This window comes from Venustampulla echinocandica (genome assembly GCF_003357145.1).
Source record: "Venustampulla echinocandica strain BP 5553 chromosome Unknown scaffold_3, whole genome shotgun sequence".
NCBI classification, from domain to species: domain Eukaryota; kingdom Fungi; phylum Ascomycota; class Leotiomycetes; order Helotiales; family Pleuroascaceae; genus Venustampulla; species Venustampulla echinocandica.
The window spans coordinates 1,782,591-1,806,547 of record NW_022474208.1 but is presented as its reverse complement, the minus strand read 5'-3'; the positions used below and the strand labels follow the sequence as shown (position 1 = coordinate 1,806,547).

The window sequence follows — 23,957 nt, the reverse complement described above, 5'->3', positions numbered from 1 at the left end:
AGTAGCCGCAGCTCTCTGCTACGCTACTCGCACCCGCGTTTTGGTCGGCAGTGACTTGGTAGTCTACTGCCTAACCGGGTTAATATGACAAAGTATGGTGCTGTTTAGGAAAGGCTGAAAATCGAGTGGATTACGGAGGGGGGAAAATATAAACTCGCCTATTCATGCGCTAGTATACTTATGGTCTAGATCGGTCACGTGACCACACAATCGCTTAGCGAAAATCCTCGAATTCAACCACGAACTTTTTGGAGAGTCCTGAAGTTCACGACAAATTCGACCAACGACAACCGCCATCCGCAAAACATATCAGCAATGGCAGCAGAACGCAAGGAGCGCTCCGGCCTGGCCGTCGGCCTCAACAAAGGACACGTATGAAACCACTCAACTGCCCGTCTCACCTCTTGGAGGATCTTCGTTTTTGAAGATGGACTCAACGGGCTAACGTATTTTTCAATGGATGTAGAAAACCGAGGCAAGAATCAGCAAGCCAAGAGTCAGCAGAACCAAGGGCCATTTGAGCAAGCGGACTGCTTTCGTCAGGGAGATTGTCAAGGAGGTCTCAGGGTATGTTTTACACCTTTCGGAAGATGATAACATGAATGCTAACGTAATATTGGATAGTCTTGCACCATATGAGCGTCGTGTTATCGAACTCCTCCGCAACAGCAAGGACAAGCGTGCCCGTAAGCTCGCGAAGAAGAGGGTATGTTACTCAATGCTCCTCGACAAACGTTCAAAATACTGATATATACTGATTAGCTCGGTACATTCGGACGTGCCAAGGCGAAGGTTGAGGAGCTCCAGGGCGTTATTGCTGAGTCGAGAAGAGCGGGCCATTAAGCTCTCGATATCCATTTCGGTACCTCGGGTCGCTGGGTGCATGGAGTTGTGCGAAGGAAAAGGAATGCTTCTTCGCCCTAGCTTAACAGGTTACTTCCACCTCAAGATGATACCTCGCAAAATCAGCGTGTAAATTACGAGGCAATGAACAACTTCAACCCAAATTTTGATATGAGTTATATGTGATTGCGCCGATGATTGTGCTTAGCATTCTGCTGCACTTCTACAAGCCTCAGTTGTGACCATAAAAAACTCCTCGCTATGCCCCTCTCCCTCACCAGGTCAAAGATTCATAATATCATGCCACATCACAAAATTTCAGCTCATTTCTTCCCAAGCCCCTTAAACCACTTAGGCATTCCCTTTGGAATTAGACTTCCACTTCCACTTCCTGTCTCCTTGCCCTTGTCGACTGTTGATGGTCCACTATACTCTTTGGAAACCGCAACCTGTGGCACGGGTATCTCTTTTGCGTTTTGCGCAAATTGTGGTTTCAAGATAGGCCCTTTCTTCGCACTATTACTGACACCATCTTCCCATACAAAGTTGACTAGCATCCGCTCGTTAAATCCCAAATCTTTGGCTAGCTTCTTCTTCTCGTCCCTTGGAACTGTTTGAGGTCCTTTGTTCGTCCAAACAAGCTTAAACGGTTGGGCCTCGGCTACAATCACACTTGTGACATATCTATAAAGATCTGCACCCGATTCTTGTGATTTAAAGGGAGACACGATGGTGGACTGATCCGGGAAGCGGATTTTGATGGAAACGGTTTTCGCAGCAGCTAGTCTTTCAGCCTTTTCCCTTTCCAAACGCTCAGTTTCGGCATCTGATAATAATCGCTTGTTATGGGAGTTGTTCTGCAGCCGGGCTTGGTGGAGTTTGGCGTGGACAATTGTAGGTTCGTAATCTTCTTCGACATATGGATTGAGTGCCGCCTTAGGTGTATCTGAAGATGGCGCGGAGTAGACGGAAATGGGGCGTTGGTTGGGGCCGAGAATTTCTTCCTCTTTCGGCGATGCTACAACAGTCGAGTCTCGGGGCGCCAGTTCAGCAAGTTCTTGATATGGCGAAGGAGCTTGGGGTGTGTCTTGCAAGGTTTCCACGCCGGCCATGCCAAGATCGCCGTTAGGTACGGATTCCGTAGAATGAATTTTGGCAATAGAATCCGTAGTAGTCTCTAGTACTTGGGCGGGTTGGCTGTTTGGAGCCTGCTCAGCTACCGCCGCCTCCTTGAAATATTGCTCGATTTCAGCCATGGCTTGCTCAAGAGGTTGCATCGTCTTCTTGAAACCAAGTCTAATAAGGCCACTTCCACTATTCAACCCCAGCTGTGCGAGTGTCTTCTGGAGATCACCAAAGGTGGACAACTCGCGACCCATAACATTCACGGTTGGCATTTCATAGCAAATGCGCCCAGCCCCAGTACTGCCATTCCCAACACTTGCTACCCCTCTCCCAGTAAAATTTAAATTCTTTCCTTCGGAGGATTCAAACTTCCGCAGTATAAGCCATAGTGTTGTATCACTTGGGAACTTGTCTGTCAGCCTGCCGCCAGGGACAGCCGATGCTAAGGCTCCCGGTAATTGCAATGCCACTGACACAACAGAAGGGGACCGAGAGGCAACGACAAGTTCGAGTTTCGCCCCGGAGGTGAGCCCGGTTTGTCGGAAGGTTCTCGAGAGGTCTACAGGCTTGTTGTTATGTCTAGACAAGGTTAGGCATGGTCCTTGAATTCAGGATTTTGGTACTTACTTTATACCATAGTTCTTTGATCTGATGCCAAAGTGCTTACAAGCCTCATCTAGCACATCTGCCATGTAGCTCCCCGGTGTGACTTTGACTGTTTGCCGCCTAAATGATGTATCGATGACAACAACGTGGGATGCCATGTTGTTAATATGTTGAAACAAGTGCCGTATAAATCGCGAGACTGAGCCTTCCTAATATAAGAAAGAAGAAAGCCTAATAGTACAGAAAGTCTGGACGGAGGCGGTTGGTTTGCGTTCTATGGGGTTCGAGGGATCTTTGTAAGAAGTAGTATTGTGGCGGGGTTGTAGGATGGGTTGGTGTATCGCCGCAGCTTGAGGGAAATGGTGGAAGCAGGGTGCCCGATGCAACAAGCTGATGTTTCAGGCAGCTGAAAACCGCGATAGGATTCAAGATACTGCAGTGAGGAGGAGTCTGCTGCATAAACTTATATCATGGAGTACGTACTTCGATCGTCGTCGTAGGTAATCAAATGATGCGGTGCCTGCGGATTGAATCTCGAGGTGGTCCAAGCTCCCTCCGTCTGGACGCGACAGCCCGTGTCTACCTGCATGCTGGATGAAGTACGGGACAGACTGCTTGACGACAACACCAACTAACTACCTCTCTTTTCCAACACCGCCATCTGAGGAGCTCTACGAATAATCGAAAGTCTGCAGAGCCCTCCCTCAGTGCCATAATCTTCTCTTACAAACACTCTCCACAACCAGCCTCATTAAAATGGTAAGCATCCCCCAGTCAAACCGCCAGCAAACCAATAGCTAACCCATCACCAATACAGAGCTCCCCATTCTCAATAAGTATGCTCCTACATCCCTTCCCTCTCTCAAATTCGTTCTAACCTCATCCCCAAGATGGCGGGGCCTGCGTCGCAATGGTGGGCAAAGACTGCGTAGCCATAGCCTGCGATCTCCGTCTCGGTCTCCAATCCCTCACCGTCTCCAACAACTTCCCCAAGATCTTCTCCTACGGCGACGTCTATCTCGGCCTAACCGGTCTGGCAACCGACGTATCCACAGTCAGCGATCTCTTCCGCTACAAAGTCAACATGTACCGCCTACGCGAAGAGCGGAACATCTCTCCCTCCACGATGGCGAACTTGGTCAGCAGCAGTCTGTACGAGAAGAGATTCGGGCCATATTTCGTCAGTCCAGTGGTTGCAGGTATTGATCAGAAGACGGGAAAGCCATTTATTTGCGGGTTTGATAGTATTGGGTGTATCGATTTTGCGAAGGACTTTATTGTCGCGGGGACGGCCAGTGACCAGCTCTTTGGTACTTGTGAGGGCCTTTGGGAGCCGGATCTGGTATGTTTTTCTGCGTGTTTGACAAGCTAGTTATATGCGAGGAATATCGGTGTTCGTCAGATTTAAGAGCTAACGAGGGATTGCCTTAGGAACCCGAGGATCTCTTCGAGACCATTTCGCAAGCGTTGCTGAATGCGGTGGACAGAGATGCGTTATCGGGTTGGGGTGCGCATGTTTACGTTATCGAGAAGGACAAGGTCACAAAGCGGTTATTGAAGGGCCGACAAGACTAAGGGGTGGGGTGTGCAGTTGGTGATGGTTCGAGGCAGGGCTTAGGAGAAAGCCTGTCCTGTGTAGTATTAAATCTAGCTTACGGGCTTGGTAGAGATAAATGGATATGGCCTGGGTCTCATATGGAAATTCATAGACTGTGTGACATGAGGATGACGACAAGGCTGCATATGGTGAAGTATACAAAACTAAAATCTGCAATAGCTTGATTGTTAAATTGTAATTTCTATATCTACTGTCTACTATGGTACAGCTCTCGTTTTCGGCCATTACTCCTCCTTCGGCCTTGGCTCGATCAGAGTACTCTTTTGGATAAAGAGCTGCCTCTCTACAAACTTGAGGACTTCATCAATGAGACTATATCTGATATTAGCATTGTCCAGAGTAATAATCTCAGGATAGAACTTACATGACAGGTGCGCTGATCAACAAGACCGCATACCACTCATTCCAGTTCAACGGCAAAATCGAGAACAGAGTTTGCAGGACCGGAGTGTACAGCAGGGCAAAATGCAGAGCCATTGACAGGGTAATGGCGTAGACCAACATCATGTTCTTCCATAGCGGAAGGGTAAGAAGCGATTCGCTGGATGAGAGCGCGTTCATGGCATTGAGCATCTCGATGACAACAAGAATTGACAGTGAGACAGTTGAAGCCGACTTTGCCATATCGTTGGTGAACATTTCGCAGCCAATCTCAGGGAATTGTGTTGAACAACGGTGGAAGTGGGAGAGTTGCCAGAATGTGATTTGAGGACCCTCGGCGTTGAACATAAACCACCAAGCATATCCAGCGACGGTCGCCAAACCAACATAAATGCCAATTACCATATACCGGAAGAAGAGCCAGCCACCGATGAGCGGCTCATCGCGCTTTCGTGGTTGTCTTCTCATGATATCATTGTCAGGAGGGTTGAACGAAAGCGCGGTGGCAGGAAGACCATCGGTGACGAGGTTGACCCAGAGTAGTTGGACCGGAATTAGGGCTTCTGGCATTCCCATAGCGGCAGTCAAAAAGATAGACACGACTTCGCCAATATTTGATGAGATCAAATATCTAATAAATTGCTGAGTGTTGTTATAGATGGAGCGACCCTCTTCAATTGCGACCTCAATCGTGGCAAAGTTGTTGTCAACGAGCACCATGTCGGAAGCCAATTTCGAGACGTCAGTGCCGGATCCCATCGCTACTCCAATATCGGCTTTCTTCAACGCAGGGGCGTCGTTGACACCATCTCCAGTCATAGCCACGACTTCTCCGTGTGATTGAAGAAGATCGACTAGCTTCGACTTGTGGTTTGGCTCGACTCGGGAGAAGAGAGAGGCGTTCTTGGCAGCATTCAATTGCTCGCTATCACTAAGCTGGTCGAACTCTCGGCCAGTGTAACTCTTTCCTGTCAGATCTTCGTAAGGGCCAAAAACACCGATTTGACGGCAGATGGTCTCAGCAGTATTTTGGTTATCGCCCGTAATAACAATAACTCGAATGCCAGCTTCCTTACATTTTCGAATAGATCCCGCAACTTCTGGGCGTGGAGGATCCTCCATGCCTACCAATCCAAGGAATGTCATGTTTTGCTCAAGCTTTAAGTAGTCAGACGTGGACTTTGCTTTCCTCAAAAGAGGGTTGGATGCAACATCGTCGATGCTAGCCAGAGCAATTACACGAAGGCCGCGATTACCATAGTCCACGACTTCCTTCAGCAGAATTTCAGAGAGCTTCTTTGCCATTGGCACCTTCTTCCCGTTCGCGCCTACCAAGGTATGGGAGCATCGATCGATGATGGTTTCAGGAGCTCCCTTCACAAGTAATCTTTGCCGTTTTTCGTCCCCTACCAGAACAGACATACTTTTCCTATCTCTAGAGAATTCATAGGTTGCGAGGTGGGGGTTTTTGGTCTCATACCAAGAGCTGATAGCGTGAAGAGCATCCTGGTTGGTAGTGCCATGCCTGAGTCGGTTTTCTGCTTCATCGTTGGTGCCGATCTTTTCCACGAGAACGCGGAGGGCGCCCTCCGTGGGCTCACCCACGTTTGAGTAGAGCCCGGTTTTGGAGTCAAAGGCCAGCTGTGCTTCGTTGCACAATGCTGAAACCTCTGTGATTTGGAAAATGGTACTCGACTTTTTGGCCACATCTATGACCTCCTTGCCGTCGGCCGTTATCTTGCCATAGGGTGAAAACGTCGTGCCCTCAACATTTAACTCCTCTAGGCCATTGCCAGCTTCGTTAAGGTACACAACCTTATTGACGCTCATTTGATTGGTCGTCAATGTTCCCGTCTTGTCTGAGCAGATCACACTGCAACTTCCAAGGGTCTCTACGGAAGGCAAGCTTCTCACAACTGCGTTCTTTGCAGCCATCTTGCGCGTACCAAGTGCGAGACATGTAGTGATGACAACTGCCAACCCTTCTGGAATTGCCGCTACACCGAGTGACACCGCAATCTTGAGGTAGTAGATAGCTCCCTTTGCCCAGCCTCCATGGGATTTGTCATTGAAATGGGGGATGTTGATAAGCCAAACCGCAATGCAAATCAGCGAAATAACTTTCGCCAAAGTGTCTCCAAAATCGTTGAGTTTTTGCTTTAGAGGGGTAGGTTCCGAGATCTGCGCGACGATGCTTTCGTGGATGTCGCCAATAGCGGTATTTGATCCAGTCAGGACAACGATGGCTGTAGCATGTCCCGTAACCACTGTTGTTCCAGAAAAAAGCATATTGGTTTGGTCCTGCTTTACAGCCTTCAAATCATCCACAGCGTCGATTTCTTTGCCAACGCTCTCGCTCTCTCCGGTAAGAATAGCTTGATCCACTGAAAAACTGTTGCTCTGGATAGCCACGAGTCTGCAATCTGCCGGTATTCTGTCCCCCACGGCAATCGAGATTATGTCTCCAGGAACCAATTCCTCTGCTTTAACCCTTGTGAGGTGGCCATTTCGAAGGACTTTGGCCTCATTTGCTGAGTATTCCTGTAATGCGGCAATAGCCTTCTCGGCGCTGCTCTCTTGGGATACACCGACGACGGCATTTAGAATTAAAATTGTGAGGATCTGCGAACTGTCAGCAAACAACTTGAGGCTCAAAAGTGGGCATACTTACAACTGCAGGATCTACAAAGGCAGACCATCCACCATCTTCCTCAAATAATGCCAAAACGAAGGATATCGCCGCAGATCCGAGGAGGATTAAAACGAGCTGGTCTTTGAATTGCTCGAGAATAAGCTCCCAGACAGGAGTTGGGGGTTCTTCTGCGATTGCTGTGGAAATGTTAGGCACTGTGCCAGAAGGCGCGGCGCAAAGTGATTATTTAGCTTACCATTGCGACCATGTGTATCCCTTGATTGCTTTACTTGCGCCTCCGTCAGCCCCTGCTGTTCAGACACTGAAAAGCGCTTCAGCACTTCGGAGGTTGTCTTGGTGTACGCGAGCTCCATCTTGACCTGCAGTGTTGTTGATGCTCTAGTCGAGAAAAAGTGCGTCCCCAAGCCGATAGCTAGTTACTTTGTACAAACCATCCAAATAATAAGACAGTAAATGAAGGTGGCAAGAAAAGTTGACAGGTGTAAAGAATGGAGGGGAAAGGAAAAATGGAAACCGCAAGACGTTTCGGTTGTAGTTGACGTTGCTTGCTAAGTCAACTCAAAAGTCTACAAGTGTCCTCTATTGTAAGCTTGCGGATCGGATTTGACAAGTCCGCCGCTATCCCCGCTATTGCCACACCCAAGCGAACGGCCCAGAGAGAAATATGATGACAACTCGTTATCGTCCACGCTAATACCACTAATTCACACTGTCAAAATCACGTTATAATTCTCGTGGTGATGGTGTTCTCCATCCTGTGGTCTTGAAAATTTGTGGGTGAACCAAAATATGGGTATTAATTTGAATACGTAGCGTGGTACGTACCGTAAGTACAGTACCTCATTAGGTTATCCTGTAGCCGGATACCAAGGTACAGTACATGAAGATCCCTATTGCTTATCTGTTCGAGTAACATTATCCTTTCTCCAGATCAGCCCGAGAGGGTGCGACCAACCAAGAGTTCTCACATCAGCCAAAAGCCAAAAGCCAAAAGATAAAAGATAACAATTCTCCGAGACACATCAAGCACATGGCGCCCCGGAGGGGATATCAACAATCTATTAAGCGTGTGCCAAGGACTCCGTTCCTGCGGAATTTTGCGGGACAGTTGTACTGTACATTTGAGAGTGCACTGTGGTCATTTTGGCCTGCAGCGATCATGCAAATTCCCATGCTCAAATTACTATAGAGCAATCTATTCATGTGCTGCATTTCTGCGAAACAAGGCAATACAGTAATACTCCGTACTTTCGAGAGATGCAGCACTGCTTTGTTTTCTCTCGACCTCCACTATGACCTCTAGTGGAACCAAGGCTTTAGAGCGGGATGGACAGACCATAAGACGACGACATTTGGCGTGCCATTATATTATTTATTATCGAGTCCAATCTTGAACCCAACCAATCCGCCGGAGCGTTTAACGCCTCATCTCGATGATCACATGATCCATTGTTACCTTGATGGCCTAAGAACAGTGAGTCTCTCTCTACTTCATTCCTAACTATAGGCACCTTAGGTATAGGCAGGCAGGTGGTGCGTAGGTACTCGAGTACGCGTACACTCATTGGGTGCTCTGTGTTTGATGTGGCATCATCATCCCATGAAGCGCTGAAGATGCGGGTCGGATCAGACTTCAACGCGCCCACCCGGTCTCATGGATGATGGGACTGGTGTTGGGCAATTGACTTGTACGTAGGACCGTTTGCACAGCGTTATTGGCGGGCGCTTCTGTCAGCTGCTGCCGCCATGTTATTTATGTATCTTGTGAGCCCCGTCTCAAGAACCCTGGCAACCACCACTGAAGCTGTGCAGAATAAGATGACATTTGGCGAGAAGGGGTGCTGGTGACGAAGTGGTATTGGCACAAGGACGCTGGGCCGTGACCACAGCTGCTAGTGGACCTCATAATAATCAGAGACGTATTACCTGTGGCTCGTGATTTCATATTAACTCTGTAGGTAATTATAGGAATAATCCAATACGAAAGTCTTTAAGCGCCCCAGTCCTCATAGTATCATCATAGGTGGTAGTCCGTATACTCCGTAAGGCGCCAAAGGCCTCCCCTCCCTTGTTTACCTCGATGGATCCGCCCCGCCAACGCCAACGCCAACAACAGATCGTCAGTGTTTGTTGTTGGTTGTAATGCACGTGACTGTGAAGGTGTATTCCGGGAGCATGACATGTCAGAGGGAAACCAAACAGTGCCGGAGTGGCCGCGTACGAGGCCGCAAACGCCGGATCGTACCCAACGGCGGGCTCTTTGTTGTTGTTGATGTTGATGCTGTTGTCATCTTTGCCTCTGCCTCTAGCCTTCTCGGTGAGGCGTCTTGGACTCAAGCTGCGGCCTGAACTCAACCCGGTGGTTAAGCGAGCGACGCTAATAATCTTCCTCCCCCAGAAACACACGAGCGACTCAGCACGACAACAACCCACGACACATCCATTGCTTTGCTCCCCCTCTAAACACAACACCATCCACGATCTATCTACCTTTGCCTTTCCTCCCATCATCCCAATCTCTACATTATACAACCGGAAGAATGACCACCGAAGTAAGTCCTCGCGCTGCTCTGAATCCCCTCTTCCATAATCACCTTTCACCCTGACTTGGCTTCCCCTCCACGACCCACCCACCATCCCTTATCTACCGCGTCTCTATCACCATTCTGGCCAGAAGCCATCCCATAGAACACTTTTGCTGACTTCATATCCTCTCTATAGCGTGAAAGGTTTGACCAACCCATAGTCTCGCGTTTCGCGCGCACTCCCAGTGGCTGTACTAACCAGCGCATAGCAAGACCTTCCTCGCGAGGCTCTGCGAGCAGGCTGAGCGTTACGATGAGATGGTTACATACATGAAGGAGGTTGCCAAGGTACGTGATGCACTACAAGTCACTTGCCATGATACATGCGGCCGTGAAGATTCACCACTAACGCCGTGGGAATGCAGCTGGGCGGCGAACTTACCGTTGATGAGCGAAACCTCCTGTCCGTCGCATACAAGAACGTGGTCGGAACCCGACGTGCTTCCTGGCGCATCATCTCGTCGATTGAACAGAAGGAGGAGTCTAAGGGTACCGATAAGCACGTGTCAACCATCCGAGACTACCGTCAAAAGATCGAGACCGAGCTTGAGAAAGTCTGCCAAGATGTCCTCGATGTCCTGGACGAGTCATTGATCCCAAAGGCGGAATCTGGGGAGTCCAAGGTTTTCTACCACAAGATGTATGTCTTATCGGCGATGGCTTGTTCGCCATGCGTCCCCGGACCACTCGCGCCTTTGCTAACATGAGTGTCAAATCCAGGAAGGGCGACTACCATCGTTATCTGGCCGAGTTTGCTTCCGGTGAGAAGCGCAAGGTTGCTGCTACTGCTGCCCATGAGGCCTACAAGGTATGCGCTGCTGCGCGCTGAGTATTGAACAACACCCCGCTAATGATTTTGCCATAGAATGCTACCGACGTTGCCCAAACCGAGCTTACCCCAACCCACCCCATCCGCCTTGGCCTGGCCCTCAACTTCTCTGTCTTCTACTATGAGATCTTGAACTCACCAGACCGTGCCTGCCACCTCGCCAAGCAGGCCTTTGATGATGCCATTGCCGAGCTCGATTCTCTGTCCGAGGAGTCATACCGTGACAGCACCCTCATTATGCAACTTCTCCGCGACAACTTGACGCTTTGGACATCATCGGATAGCGGTGAGCCTGAAGCCGCGCAAGCTGAGGCACCGAAGGAGGCTGAGAAGGCACCCGAGGCTGAGGCCAAGCCAGAGGCGGAAGCTGAGCTCAAGACCGAGGCCGCTCCCGCACCTGCTGCACCTGCTCCGGAATCTTAGATCTCTCACTCTCGAATCTCGTCACGTTTTCATATGCTTCGGCTGGGATACCTGGCTTGCTGGCGGAGTGATTGCAGCATGGGTATGGGATGGGAGTTGATATGAAAAGCAGAATGGGCGTGCCTTTGCGAAGTCTTGTTGATTTGCGAATACACCATCCTGCGAACCTTGATGATCATGTTTTCCTTTCTGGTTGTGTTTCCCCCTGCGGTCCTTTTTACATGATGGACGTGTTCTGCCGATGGAGCTTCCACTAGGCTTTCTGAAGCAGGCGTGTTCAATATCGGAATGCATTTCTCACACAGAGTGTCGAAGGTTCATTGGCTTCTCAGGGAGATGATTTGTCAAGGGTTTCCTCGAATCTCTCTATTCGCAATGTTCTTTAGTCCTCTCTGGTGGTCGGCTTTCTGAAATAGATATCCCTCGGATTTCTTACATCCCACTGCGTTGTCATAGCGAATAACCTCTCAGACTCTTTGTATGCTACTCTTGAGTACGTAGTTAGGGTTGATGAATTCACTACACTAAACAAATGTTGTACTTTTGCTGTTGCAGTAAGAGTAATCGCTGAGTGCTTGACTAATTGTGGATAGCTTCCAAAGAGGGGTATGAACCTGATTCACCTCAAGCCAACGCCAGCCTCCAAAACCCCTCCGTGGTGATTCACTTTTGCATCCTTAGTACATGTGGAGTGCATATATGATATAACATTCTTGCTACTTTACGGATATGATGGCTGTCCATAAATGGCGTCGAGCTAGGGCGTGTCTAATGCCCTGAGCGGGATCACCTTCGCTCTTGAGTCGATGATGGGCCTTATCCAGGGACTCCAGGAGGAATCGCGCCTAGATGGAGGTCGCCTATCTAGAAGACAGGCCGCCGCCTGCTTCGCTGCGTATCCTTTGTCACGCATATCTTGTTGCCTTTTCAAGAAGTCATGATCCAAACTCATCCTTTCCGGCTGCCTCCACCCCCACCTCTTCCACCACCATCCAGCAACCTCCTAGCTCTCTCAAGCCTCTCCATTCTCCCCCTTAATCCCCCAAACTCATCGCTACCACTGGCAAGCTCCATACTACTTCCATCACGCACATCACCATCCTCAGCCTCTCCGCCGTTTCCCCTCCTCTTGCTCCTATCCTCCTCGCTCTGACTATACATCTCGGTCCTTACATCAGCCTCCTTGGACTTTTTAGCCCTCTTGATGAATCCACTCCCATTGCCCATCTCTTCATTTGAAGAATGACTGTTAAAGCTTCTAGGCCGGAGTAATCTCCTCCAAAACGAGGGTCGCTGTATTTGGGGGGCGTAGGTTGGTGATGCCGGGGTATGGGCAGAGACTTCGTTGCGCCATACTTCGATGCATGTTTGATGTTTGGATCGTTGGGGAGGTGGCATCTCTGACTTTTGTTCCAATTTGTGGATTAAATGTAGTATATTTGATTTGGAGGGAGTTGTTTATGGCCGTGGTTATGGCGAAGACAACGGGGCTAAAAGCATCATGGTTTTCGCATTGACGTGCGGGATGTCCGAATTTCCAAGAGATAAATGCTGAAGGAGGGAAGGATATTACTTTTATATGGTGAGGATTTGGAAGTCCAGAGGTTGTGCAGTCGTAAATGGCAGATGTGCAGACGGTGGCAACGTGATTGGATCATCCGATCAACCACATGCGTCGTGTCTCGGAGGATACAAATGCGGGCACCAAACCTGTGCAATCGGATCTTGCCCCCCGATGTTCCACTTGTAATGGTATTGTGGGACGAAATAAATGGTTGTTACTGGGCCGGCAAATAAAGGTAGATGGGAATGATAATGGTGAGGGGAATTGAAGTTGAGTGTGGTAGTAATGTATCACGTGGCAATAATGGTGACAATTGAATTGTGAGTAGAGGTCAAACTCTAAACTCCGTATGCGCATGAATTTGTTTTATTTATATCACTCTGCTGATGTATAAATCGATTCTATAAGGTTTAGATGTGGAATTACTTTCAGTATTGCAGGTTAGTTTGGATATGTGATGCTTTGATACTTCTTGTGGGGTCTTACATCCGACATATTTGATATTCGGAAGTCACATAAAAGACTTACGGAGTCAATTTAAAAGAAAGGGCAGGCATTTTGGGTATCACATAGCTACAATAAAGTTAGTCATTCTTCATTTATTCATAGAATACAATTTCTCTCTGCTAACTATACTCCTTCCCTTCACATAGACCCAGGTCAAATCTCCTCACCTCACCTCAACCCCCGCTCTTTGGCCATTTCATCGTGTTTCCTCCCTCTGTGCGAAAGCATTTATAATAAGAATAAATCTAATAGCATAAAATATTATATACATCGTAAGGTATATCCTATTCCACATACTTTAACAAATATGACAGGAATTCCAAATGCGTTGATTAAACTTCGAACAAGCATTCCGGGGCTTGGTGTAATCCCATGCAGTTGTACGTAAATTGCGGTCATAGGTCTAGAGAATACAGCAAATGTGCCCTCCCTAAGGCATGGAATTAATTTTGTTCCCTAGAAGTTGGGAATGGCAGCCCAGCTTTGGTTTTCACTAGCCCCATTTAGCAAGGTTGAATTAGGTATCCAAAACAAGAAACTGTAACTTGTATAGACGATATAAGGCAAATCACATGGTCACATGACTGTCACCTTTCCTCTATCCTATGTGCCATACATAAATCAAAATAAGCGATTTTTGTTTTAAGGAAGACAAAAGGCGGCCACTTTGCTAGGTGGTTCAGGTCAAATTATCTTCTGGAGAGGATCGATAGGGACAAAACGACAAAAGACAACAAGAGATGTAGGCATTCGACACCGGGCCGAACTTTTTTGCTTCCCTAGCATAGGGAACTTAATAATATACTATATACTTTTTCCTCCCTTTCTCGGCTTCATCCAACTGTTGTTTCTATTTTTCCCCGCTCGCGTACGGTGGGCTCGCTTGCCCTGGCGGTATACGTAACATACATCTGCCAAATACCACCTAGTATCTCCCAGGCGAAGGACCAAATATATACCTTAGCCAAAGAGACAAGCGGGACGGAATCAGAGTCTAAACACACCAAGATCAAACCTACCAATAGAAAACTAAGTCTCGACCGCGCCAGTTAGTCAATATTAAATTTGGAATTGGATTCTGAGGGCGTAAAGAAGCCTAATTTATTTTTTGCGGAGGAGAAGGAACAGGTGTATACCCTACATATATCTCCCAGATACACTAAAAGTAAAATAAGCAAAGCGCTAGGAAAGGTAAGTGAGAAATCGAAATGGCCTATCCTGTTCGCAATCAAGCCACGATAGCGCTGGAAGACACCTGGGCACCCCGGCTTGCTCCTTGGTTATACCACACTAAGAGCGTCAACAAGGGACGTAGGTATACGACTAGCCATATTAAGAGAGGCGGCTGAGGGTACAATACACTAGGACTTCTTTAGTATAATAGATCAAATATAAGTCAGGAATGACAGAATGTATGTAAATGACAGCGCTCTATAGAGAATGCAATAGTCGAGGCACTAGTACTTGAGATGATGACTGCAAAGCTAAACATCCCTAATTCGTCAACTAATACTTCCTTGGTCGCCACCGTCTTGAGCGTATGTTGATTTTGTGGATTGTTTTGTGTGGTTGAATACGCAATCCAGGCGGGTCGACTTTGGTGTTTCACTCCTCGAGCCAACAATACCTCATCAAGAGACTAAAGCAATTTAAAACTAGCTCGAGAGAGTGCACGAGATGTCTATCTTCTTGATGTAATGTTAGAACGCGTTGCAACTTTGCCATCAAATAGGATATCGACGGTTTCGAAGAAGCTCATAATCCCTAGCATTGCGGAAGTCAACCTCCAATCTTGATAGCTATCATCGTAGGAATTGCTCAATTGATACATTGCTATGACAGACTCCTAGAATATTTATACTTGAAATGGATTTGTGTAGAAATGTGGATAGACTGGATGTTTTTGATTATCGATCAATGCTGTTCCAACGTCCACTGCTGAGGAGCTCCTCGCAGCATCTTAAGAGTATCCATATCCCGAAGGCTCCTGATTGCCTAACATGAGATAGAGGGAAATTTGAAACGTTTTGTAAAGGAATGCTAGCGACTAGGAGCGAGCACCGATACCCTGGCGTTGCTACCCAACTGCACCGTGACTGAAGATGCCTTTCTTCGTACTCCCCTCAATAATTGATATGGGCACCGTTTGCCAATCTAACAAGTTCTTAAATTGGACACTCCTTCTATGATTAATTTTTAAAAACACGTTGTTGCGATTGCTAATTACATTCATCAGGTTGGCCCTCACGCAGACGACAAAAACCGCTCCGCTTCCTATTCACAAGATCTCCCATCACGGCAGAAGTGGCCATTCAATAACGACACACGCCAAATACCATGAATTTGTCTACTCGGACCGAACATGCGACCAACAATATTACACTTGTAAGACTGTGGATTGTACCCAGATCGATGTTGAATCTCAAAACGTGAATTGAAATTTCTGCCACGGGTGCAAATGAAAGTGGGTATAGAATGGGACATAGGATAATGGCGGAGGTATGCAAAGGCTTCAGAAATGGTCATATTGAGATCATGCTCCATTGGAGCGTTCATTCTCTTCCTATTATATGTGATACTGGGTATCGTTCATCAGCAGCCATGTGAAAAGAAAAAGAAAGAGAAATTCGGTCAGCGGATGTCCGACATCTTGTTAGCGAACGTCTGTGTTCAGCGCTATTCCATGGCGAGTTAGCGCCAATCACACGGGCTGCTCTACCTAGTTTGGATTGAGGCTCAATCTCTATCAGCAAAGGCGATCTTAACCACATCTAAGGATTCACTCCTCGCATTCAAACAGACCCTTCCTGACACTAGTCCGACTCGACAAAGCTTCCATCAGCGACACTGAAAGCTGCACATTTCCTAACATTTGCGCGCGTGAGAGTTACCGAATATCACATAGCCGACGCGTGGAGCACCCAGCCACATTGATCACGACCATGAGCGACTTCAATTACGGCGGAACGGATGAAGAGTCAGCAGAGATCAAGAAGCTCAATGCTGAAGTTGTAAGCTCTCCGTATGTCTGTTGCGATCACATCCTTGCTAACATTAGTCGCATAGCTCGAGAATACCGATAACTTCGAGAACTGGGAAAAGCTCGTTCGCGCTGCAGAAACCCTCGAAGGTGGCTTGAACCGCAACTCAAGCCCGCAAGCAATCGCAACAACGCGTGATGCATACGACCGTTTCCTTGCGAAGTTTCCGTTGTTGTTCGGATACTGGAAGAAATATGCGGACCTCGAGTTCTCGATCGCTGGCACAGAGGCCGCTGAAATGGTAAGGCTGCCGGTTGTTGAAGGCAGGGCATGGCTAATATGCGTCAGGTCTTTGAACGCGGAGTTGCTAGTATCGCAACTTCAGTAGATATATGGACAGATTACTGTTCCTTCAAAGTCGAAACGAGTCATGATCCAGATGTGATCAGAGAGTAAGTATACTGGATACTTTCCTACCCTTTAACACAGAGCCATGCGACGGAAGCAACACCATTGCCGTTCGTCCTCTACTTGGAGTTTCATGGGGCTGCAGACGGTGAGAACTGCCAAGAGAGTCGCTCCCTGTTTGATATTCTTCTCACCCGAGTGATCAGGATCTTTCCTTCTGCTATTACACGTTCGCTTTTATGTCGTATCACTCCAAGTCTACACATGTTGGCCGCGGATGGAATTTGAGGAATACTAGTTCAAGCACAATGCCCTTCCCGTATTTGCACTCCTTACCACCTCCGCACTCCGTCTACCCCCCCGTTAATGCTCAACTAACATACCCCGATAGGCTCTTCGAGCGCGGTGCTTCTTCCGTTGGCTTGGACTTCCTGGCACATCCGTTCTGGGATAAATACCTGGAGTTTGAGGATCGGTTGGAAGCGCAAGATAAGATTTTTGCCATATTGAGTCGCGTTATCAAGATTCCCATGCACCAATATGCGCGTTATTTCGAGCGGTTCCGTCAGCTCGCACATGCCCGCCCCTTACAAGAGCTCGTATCCCCGGAAACTCTCGCTGGTTTCCGTGCCGAGGTTGAGGCCGAGGGCTCAGTGACTGGACCAAAGGGCGAATTGGAGATCGAGCGAGAGATGCGCACAAAGATAGATAATTTCCATTTGGAGACGTTTACACGAACTCAAACGGAAACGACGAAACGATGGGCTTATGAATCAGAAATCAAGCGCCCTTACTTCCATGTTACCGAGCTCGATCACCAACAACTAGCCAACTGGAGGAAATATCTGGATTTTGAGGAGTCAGAAGGTGACTATACCAGAACTGTTTTTCTCTATGAGAGATGCTTGGTTACCTGTGCTTTCTATGACGAATTCTGGTTTCGGTATGCTCGCTGGATGTCCGCGCAGGAGGGCAAGCAAGAAGAAGTTCGAAATATCTATCAACGGGCATGCACTGTTTTTGTCCCGATCGGTCGGCCTGGGATTCGGTTACATTATGCTTACTTCGAGGAGATGTCGGATCGTGTCGATGTCGCGCGAGATATTCACCAAGCAATCCTGGACCGCATGCCAGGTCACGTTGAGACAATTGTATCTTGGGCAAACCTTGAACGGCGTCAAAATGGCCTCGAAGCTGCCATCCAGGTCTACAAAAACCAAATTGACACTCCCGTGGTTGACCTCTTTTCAAAGGCCGCTTTCGTGGTGGAATGGGCTGTCTTATTGTGGAAGGTTCAAGGGTCCGTCGACGAGGCTCGCCAAGTTTTCCAAAAGAATCAGCAATGGTACCTTCAAAGTCGCCATTTCTGGGTCAAATATCTTGAATTTGAACTTTGTCAACCAACCAGTTTAGCCACCGAGGCAGAACATTATGCGAGGATCAAACAGATCTATGATGATATGATTCATAAAAGCCGCATGACTTTAGCTACCAAAAGGGATATAAGCAATTATTATTTGCTGTACCTCCAACAAAGAGGCACAAAGGAGGCCATGAAGGAATTCTTGCAAATTGACAGGGAGCTAAATGGGTAAGTTCGCGTCCAATCTAGGCGGCATATAGGCTAACTTGTACACAGCCCCGCGTCTGTTCAGCCTGCAGATCTCAAGGCAGATGGCACGAAGGGTTTGGAGAATGGGCACGCAGCTGGTGAAGTGGATGAGGCTACACTCCGGAACGGCGAGGTTCATTATACTACCTACTTCCAACAGTTTGGCGAGCTGCCAGCCAACGCTCAAGGGCTCGCCCCCTTCCATTAAGGTGTCTGCAAGTGCTGAACAAGCCAGCTCTCTATATCCCATTTCTACAACCTTTTTATAGCTATCAAGTGGCTGGATAGCATTGCATGTAACATAGATTTGCTGCTTTCGAGGGGATATGTAAGACTACTTTAGCTAGCTTCGGACAATAACATATTGCCTTTGGATGGACAGACTGCCGCGCTTCCTTGCATCTCAGTTAATGGCATAAGTATATCTGCAAATTTTGCACCAGAAATTTGTTTTGCTGTTCAATTTCGTTGCTTGCTGCCCAAATAGACAAAATATTCCTAAACGCTCTGATATCAGCATGTCCTATTCCTCGACTCAATAACTCTCGTAGCTCGCAGCATCTCGTGGTTAAGTGGCCAGCGTTCGAGCAAAAGCCGGCGCATATCCACATACAGATCAACAACATCACAAGCAAGACAAGAATATTTACTCCCTGGATACTCCATACACCCAGCAGCTTCTCGAAGACTATCGGAATAACGCACTGATACTGATTCAGACGCGCCAGCCTAGAATAGGATATATCCTGTCTAACGCCCAAAATTATATGCGGCCAAGGCTTTATGTCGTGGCATTTGAGGTACATAGGATCGTTAAAACTACTTCCCTCGAGCCCACCAATCGACTGGACGGGATGGTTTCCCGCAGCAGTTCATGAAGCATGAAGCTGGAGCAGTGTCCAGCGGGTCGGTTCCGCGTTTTATGTCAATTCGTCTAGTTAGTACGGGCCTGTATGGGACTGTACGTAGTACTAGAGCTGTGGTAGCTGTGAGTTTGGAGGATGAGAGTCTGATGGAGCTGGTTGGCGTACCTTGGTACCGTGGGCTGTGTTGGCGGCCCTTATTGGCCCCAGCTCGGGGTGGTTGAGCGGAATTGCTGGGGCCCCGCATTCACAACGCTTTGGGTCCGAGAATCCTCCATCCTTTCGCTTCTTTCGCACGTGCTCTTTTGATACGCATTCATCGACTTTGCAACTACCAAGCTACTGGGCAAATCTTAGGTGAACCTTACCATTACTTAGCATCATAGGTGATAGGCCTAGGATACCAACATCACGCATGTATGTACCTAAGGACTTGGTAATCTCTTCATATTCCGGCTAGAATTAGGGCCTACGATGTTTACGGCACAGCGCCAGCGCCTTGCTCGACGAGTACTTGTGGAAGACGATTCAGTTGTCCTTGGCCAGTGTAGCATTAGTCTTGGCCTGCATGTTCAATCTGCGCCATGTAGATCTGCCTGGTTTTGTAGCAACATACGACGTACCTAGGTACTTCCAGAGGCATTGTGCGTAGTACTCGAGTCTCAATGTCCCCATCTGCGGCTGCGTTGCTCCATGTATGAATTGCTTCAGTCGATGGTGCCGTTCTGGGCGGCGTGCCATAGTTCTCCATAGCTGCCGCGCCAGACATTAGCCTTTGAACAGTTGGTTCCAAGTTCAACCACCTGGTCCGTGGCGCTCAAGCCGATGCCATCTTAATGTTTCAGACGAAAAGCGACAGCGCCGTCCACCAACTACTAGTTCCTCCGCATTTGGTGTGTCCGTATGCACATCATGTACGTAGTACAGCCGTAAAAATAGCAACTGCCATCAGGTACCAGGTACTGTACCAAGTACAGTTGCTGCTAATGCGCTGGGATAGCCCCCTATATTTGGGCTACAATTGTACGTAGTATGTAGTACACCCCCCGACTTCGCCTCACCTGATGCAGCTTAAGGTTGGCTCTGTCGCGTTTTGAGTATATTACTCGTAATCAGCCACAACTTTAATCTCATCGCTAATCGAAGGGGCTGAGGCAGGAGAGCAACACGAAACATGTTTCCCACAAAAGCCAAGTAAATAAAGCCGCTCTGCGCCCATAATTACGTAGTACTAGAAGAGGGTTTGTTTGCCAAGTCGCTCCTTTTCATACTCTACCTCGCCCTACGTATCCTGGCCCCAGGGTTCAATTAATCTTATTTTAGCAGCCTCTACGCTCTTCCCCTAGACAATGGGGGTATCGTTTTGTTGATTTTTAAAGAGCAAGAACTTGACAAGTCGGCAGTTTGACTGCGGATGTTTTAAAATGCCTTTTCGTAGAGCGAAGAACGCATGTATTGCATTAGAAGTCTTGAATTTAATGATATGAAAGCCCACTTGCTCGCTGCGAGTGGCGGTATCGAGGGAGTAAGCATAAGCATGCCTGCATTACTTACGTAGTGTGGCATAGCAGGATGGATGGAATGCCTGCCCAAAGAATATTATCTCAGCGTATGATCCTCTAACTACTAGGTACGCAGTACGTAGGATCATCAAGCGCTCTCGATATGGTTGGCTCAACTACAACTGTACGACTGTAGAATCTATTAGCGACCCCATCAGAACGTTATTTGGACCGGAAAACAACTCCAGCGTTACCACTTCGGAGTTTACAGGTTCAACATTCAAATCAAAGAGGTACATATTGTTTATTAGTATGCTTGCTCTGGAGGAGAAACAACTCAGGAGACATATTCCATTAGGGATCATAGCTCCTAACAGTAGTTGTTTAATAGCCAAGAGTTGTACATTCCGTCTGATATTCCTTCGCTATCCCGGCTTTGACAAAGACCATAGCTAAGAGCTCGTACCATCACTTTGACGCTTGGATGTTGATCCTGGCCCACGGTCCCATGTGCTTACAAGGTGGATATCATCAAAGTCACTAATGGATATCCTGGGGTTAACCGGGAAGCAGTTCAATTTCTATGGTCAACCAACCCCGGAGCCAAGTTTCAAAACTAGGGACACGCAAGGCTGGCGAACCCAAACAAAAGATATTGGGACTTGTTATATCCTTTTGGGGCGCAGAGCTCGTAGCTCATGGCGGTATTTTTAAGTAGGCGCAGTCACACCATGGAAATTAATCCTCCAAATGTTTCCCGGGAAACAACTCCTACAAGCTCTCAGGTTCTACTCTTGGTGGATCACTTTTTTTATAAAAGCATAGCTATCTTCTCTTGGAAAATTATCATTCGGACTCTCAGGCTGCATCTCAACAACCCAACCACAATAAAAAACGGCGCATCCATATCCAAAAACACTTTCAAGTTGCCTTTCTCTCCATTTTCAATTATCCAATCATGAAATTTTCAAACACACTGGGGCTGCTTGGCCTTGGGGCTGTCGTTGTGGCGCTCCCCGCTGACATTACGGAACGAGCTGATCAACCGTGCTATCCACAAACTATGGACAAGGGCAAGGTAAGTTCCCTCTTCTACTCCCCACTATTCATGGTGCCAACACTTTTCTCAAGGCCTATCGTGAATGCCCTAAGAAATTCGCGGTCGACAAAGACGGACATTGCGCCGAGGCACTCCAAAATATGGAAACCGCTGTTAGAGGCTGCCTTGGTTACTGTGAAAAGAAAATCACCGCCTCCTATGGTCCTGAAGTACCGTTCAATCAGGGCGTATGCCAAAGTGACACCACTTGTTCGATTTCAGCGGGACAGTCAGTGACCGTCACCAACAGCTATTCACTCACGGGAGGTGTGACCGTTGGCACCAAAAGAGACGAATCTTCGCTTTTTGAAAGACAGGCGGCAGCTGCTGGATTGCCGTCTCTCTCAGCTGCTGTTAATCTTGGTGCTAGCTACAGCTGGAGCGAAGCTGTCGCCTACACAGTGGCCAGCACAATGACAAAGAATCTCGATAAGGATACATGCGGATACTGGACTTTTATACCTTATATCATGCAGTAAGCCATCCCATTTTATGTCCTTTATTCATTCTATCAGAGCTTTAAATTGACATGATCGTAGGACCTGCGGAGTCATGACGTCTTCCAAGCAGCTCAGCAGTGGCGCCAATCCCATAAATCCCGCAAGGTGCGAAATGAAAAATTTCAAGGATACCAAAGATTACTGCGTCAGTTTTCCTTTCAAAGACAAAAAAGGCTTCGCCGATGGCGAGATCGTTTTTGTCTACGTCGACTGCGAAACCCAGAAACCCAAGACGACTGGCCAAGACAACGCCTACAACTGGCCTGGTGTTCGGCCAATGACTCAAAAAGAAAAAGAGGCTGACGCCCTGGAAAAAGTGAAACTAGCAACTCTAGCAATGATGATCGGCAAGGGCAAGGGGAACTAACTTTGCTGTGCGAGTATCTGCTTCTAGACCGCACCGATTGGGGAGAAAATAACTCGAATTGGTCGGCTTTTTTTCTTCCCCTCTGTTTGCAATTTTCCTGTATATATCTGTTATTCTCGCCGCCTGGTGTTGATTTTTGGTTCCGGGCATCGTCCTCCGGGTTGTTTATACCCCCCCAGGCCATTGCATTGCATGGCCCACGCTGTTTTAGAAGAAAACCATGTGGTTTGGTGGTGGATATGGACTCTGATTTTATTTATATCCTTGGCTCTACTGTATAATATAGATACAAATACCACATACAACGATATACCACAACACCAATCATCCCATCCTATCTAGTACATACCTTGCCTAGGTACCTAGCCCTCTATCACTGGATCCTCATTACCCGTATGTGTTTTGCTCCATCCAGGAATAACTGTATATGGAAAGAGGGGGTTACATTGGCTAACCAGTCTCCGGGCAGGATCTGAACCCTGAAGCCTCGCGGAGTACATCATCCCTGGTTCCTGCAGCCGCTCCGAGGAGGTTTGCGCATTTAACCAAAATATACATCAATCATCCAACCATCCTTGTACCTACGTTATCTCCGAAATGCTACATATAAATCCAATCCAGACCTAATACATACCCAGCTTGTATCTAGGTAGGAAAAGTAAAATACAACCTGCTTCTGTTGTTTTCCGTATAAGCGAAATCGAGGAGATTGGTATCGAAGGGGTTTAACTCGTTTTATCTTACTGCTAGATTTTTATTAGGGGTGTTGTATAGATTGGCTGGACATTTACATTTTACCGTGGATAACGTTAACAGAAGAGTCCGCTACTTAATTGGCCTTTTAGGTAGGTAAATGGGTTTAAGTTGAGTTGGGTAGTGACTTGAGAATCAGCTAATGAGTTTAGCAAGGCCACGACTTAACTCGACTCACTTCACACTGTTCGTGGGGTGTTTGTACTCTTTAGGACGTTGTAAGTAGAGATATAAACTAGAACTGTCTCTTCCCTTTATAATGATACCGCGGGTAGAGACCTATATATGTGTAGTCACCTACTACCATAAGCAACATTCGTAGAAATGTCGGTGAATCCGCCAGAACACCTATATATACAATTGGAACCAAGCACGTTTGGCAATTATGATAGCGACGCAATAAAAGATTCAATATATCATCTCAATCCATTCATTCATACCCTACGCTACCTAAGCATTTCCGCTCCTACCTAATCCCAGCACATAAAATCATCCCATCGCATTCCATCCGAACCAATCTTACACGTTCACATTGCCTTATTGGCATTAATAAATCTAACATCGAGCACAGCAACCTTCATGCAATGTTCGATGCTAAATAAACATACACATCACACCACATCACACCACATCTTTAGCATTTCACTAAAATTTCACCACTGATCCTTCATATTTCCATTTTCCATTTGCCTAGCATACGTTCGACGGAGGCGGGTAAAGGAAACCTCAGTGATATCT

General features: G+C 47.5%; 9 protein-coding genes across 9 annotated transcripts; 5 read left to right on the top strand and 4 right to left on the bottom strand.

Annotated features, from left to right (window-relative positions):
- Positions 1 to 315: 315 nt before the first annotated feature.
- BP5553_06185 (60S ribosomal protein L36) lies at positions 316 to 843 on the top strand (the record flags this gene model as incomplete). The annotated part of the gene is made up of 4 exons (XM_032014808.1): positions 316 to 372; positions 467 to 567; positions 625 to 706; positions 763 to 843. 4 exons carry the CDS (start codon positions 316 to 318, stop codon positions 841 to 843), a joined length of 321 nt encoding a protein of 106 aa, XP_031869489.1.
- A 323-nt stretch (positions 844 to 1,166) lies between these two features.
- BP5553_06184 (Uncharacterized protein) lies at positions 1,167 to 2,732 on the bottom strand (the record flags this gene model as incomplete). The annotated part of the gene is made up of 2 exons (XM_032014807.1): positions 1,167 to 2,547; positions 2,596 to 2,732. 2 exons carry the CDS (start codon positions 2,730 to 2,732, stop codon positions 1,167 to 1,169), a joined length of 1,518 nt encoding a protein of 505 aa, XP_031869488.1.
- Positions 2,733 to 3,484: 752 nt separating this feature from the next.
- BP5553_06183 (Proteasome subunit beta type) lies at positions 3,485 to 4,149 on the top strand (the record flags this gene model as incomplete). Its single annotated transcript, XM_032014806.1, has 2 exons — positions 3,485 to 3,916; positions 4,006 to 4,149. The coding sequence occupies 2 exons, from the start codon at positions 3,485 to 3,487 to the stop codon at positions 4,147 to 4,149; spliced, it is 576 nt and encodes a 191-aa protein (XP_031869487.1).
- A 267-nt stretch (positions 4,150 to 4,416) lies between these two features.
- Positions 4,417 to 7,579, bottom strand: BP5553_06182 (Calcium-transporting ATPase; the record flags this gene model as incomplete). The annotated part of the gene is made up of 4 exons (XM_032014805.1): positions 4,417 to 4,504; positions 4,557 to 7,195; positions 7,245 to 7,402; positions 7,462 to 7,579. The coding sequence occupies 4 exons, from the start codon at positions 7,577 to 7,579 to the stop codon at positions 4,417 to 4,419; spliced, it is 3,003 nt and encodes a 1,000-aa protein (XP_031869486.1).
- Positions 7,580 to 9,766: 2,187 nt separating this feature from the next.
- BP5553_06181 (Uncharacterized protein) lies at positions 9,767 to 11,063 on the top strand (the record flags this gene model as incomplete). Its single annotated transcript, XM_032014804.1, has 5 exons — positions 9,767 to 9,778; positions 10,025 to 10,099; positions 10,177 to 10,451; positions 10,532 to 10,619; positions 10,677 to 11,063. The coding sequence occupies 5 exons, from the start codon at positions 9,767 to 9,769 to the stop codon at positions 11,061 to 11,063; spliced, it is 837 nt and encodes a 278-aa protein (XP_031869485.1).
- Positions 11,064 to 12,011: 948 nt separating this feature from the next.
- Positions 12,012 to 12,461, bottom strand: BP5553_06180 (uncharacterized protein; the record flags this gene model as incomplete). The annotated part of the gene is made up of 1 exon (XM_032014803.1): positions 12,012 to 12,461. The coding sequence occupies one exon, from the start codon at positions 12,459 to 12,461 to the stop codon at positions 12,012 to 12,014; it is 450 nt and encodes a 149-aa protein (XP_031869484.1).
- Positions 12,462 to 16,076: 3,615 nt separating this feature from the next.
- On the top strand, positions 16,077 to 18,343 carry BP5553_06179 (Uncharacterized protein; the record flags this gene model as incomplete). Its single annotated transcript, XM_032014802.1, has 5 exons — positions 16,077 to 16,145; positions 16,201 to 16,416; positions 16,464 to 16,567; positions 16,915 to 18,114; positions 18,163 to 18,343. The coding sequence occupies 5 exons, from the start codon at positions 16,077 to 16,079 to the stop codon at positions 18,341 to 18,343; spliced, it is 1,770 nt and encodes a 589-aa protein (XP_031869483.1).
- A 1,080-nt stretch (positions 18,344 to 19,423) lies between these two features.
- Positions 19,424 to 19,767, bottom strand: BP5553_06178 (uncharacterized protein; the record flags this gene model as incomplete). The annotated part of the gene is made up of 2 exons (XM_032014801.1): positions 19,424 to 19,535; positions 19,622 to 19,767. The coding sequence occupies 2 exons, from the start codon at positions 19,765 to 19,767 to the stop codon at positions 19,424 to 19,426; spliced, it is 258 nt and encodes an 85-aa protein (XP_031869482.1).
- Positions 19,768 to 21,458: 1,691 nt separating this feature from the next.
- Positions 21,459 to 22,466, top strand: BP5553_06177 (uncharacterized protein; the record flags this gene model as incomplete). Its single annotated transcript, XM_032014800.1, has 3 exons — positions 21,459 to 21,578; positions 21,632 to 22,074; positions 22,139 to 22,466. The coding sequence occupies 3 exons, from the start codon at positions 21,459 to 21,461 to the stop codon at positions 22,464 to 22,466; spliced, it is 891 nt and encodes a 296-aa protein (XP_031869481.1).
- Positions 22,467 to 23,957: the final 1,491 nt, after the last annotated feature.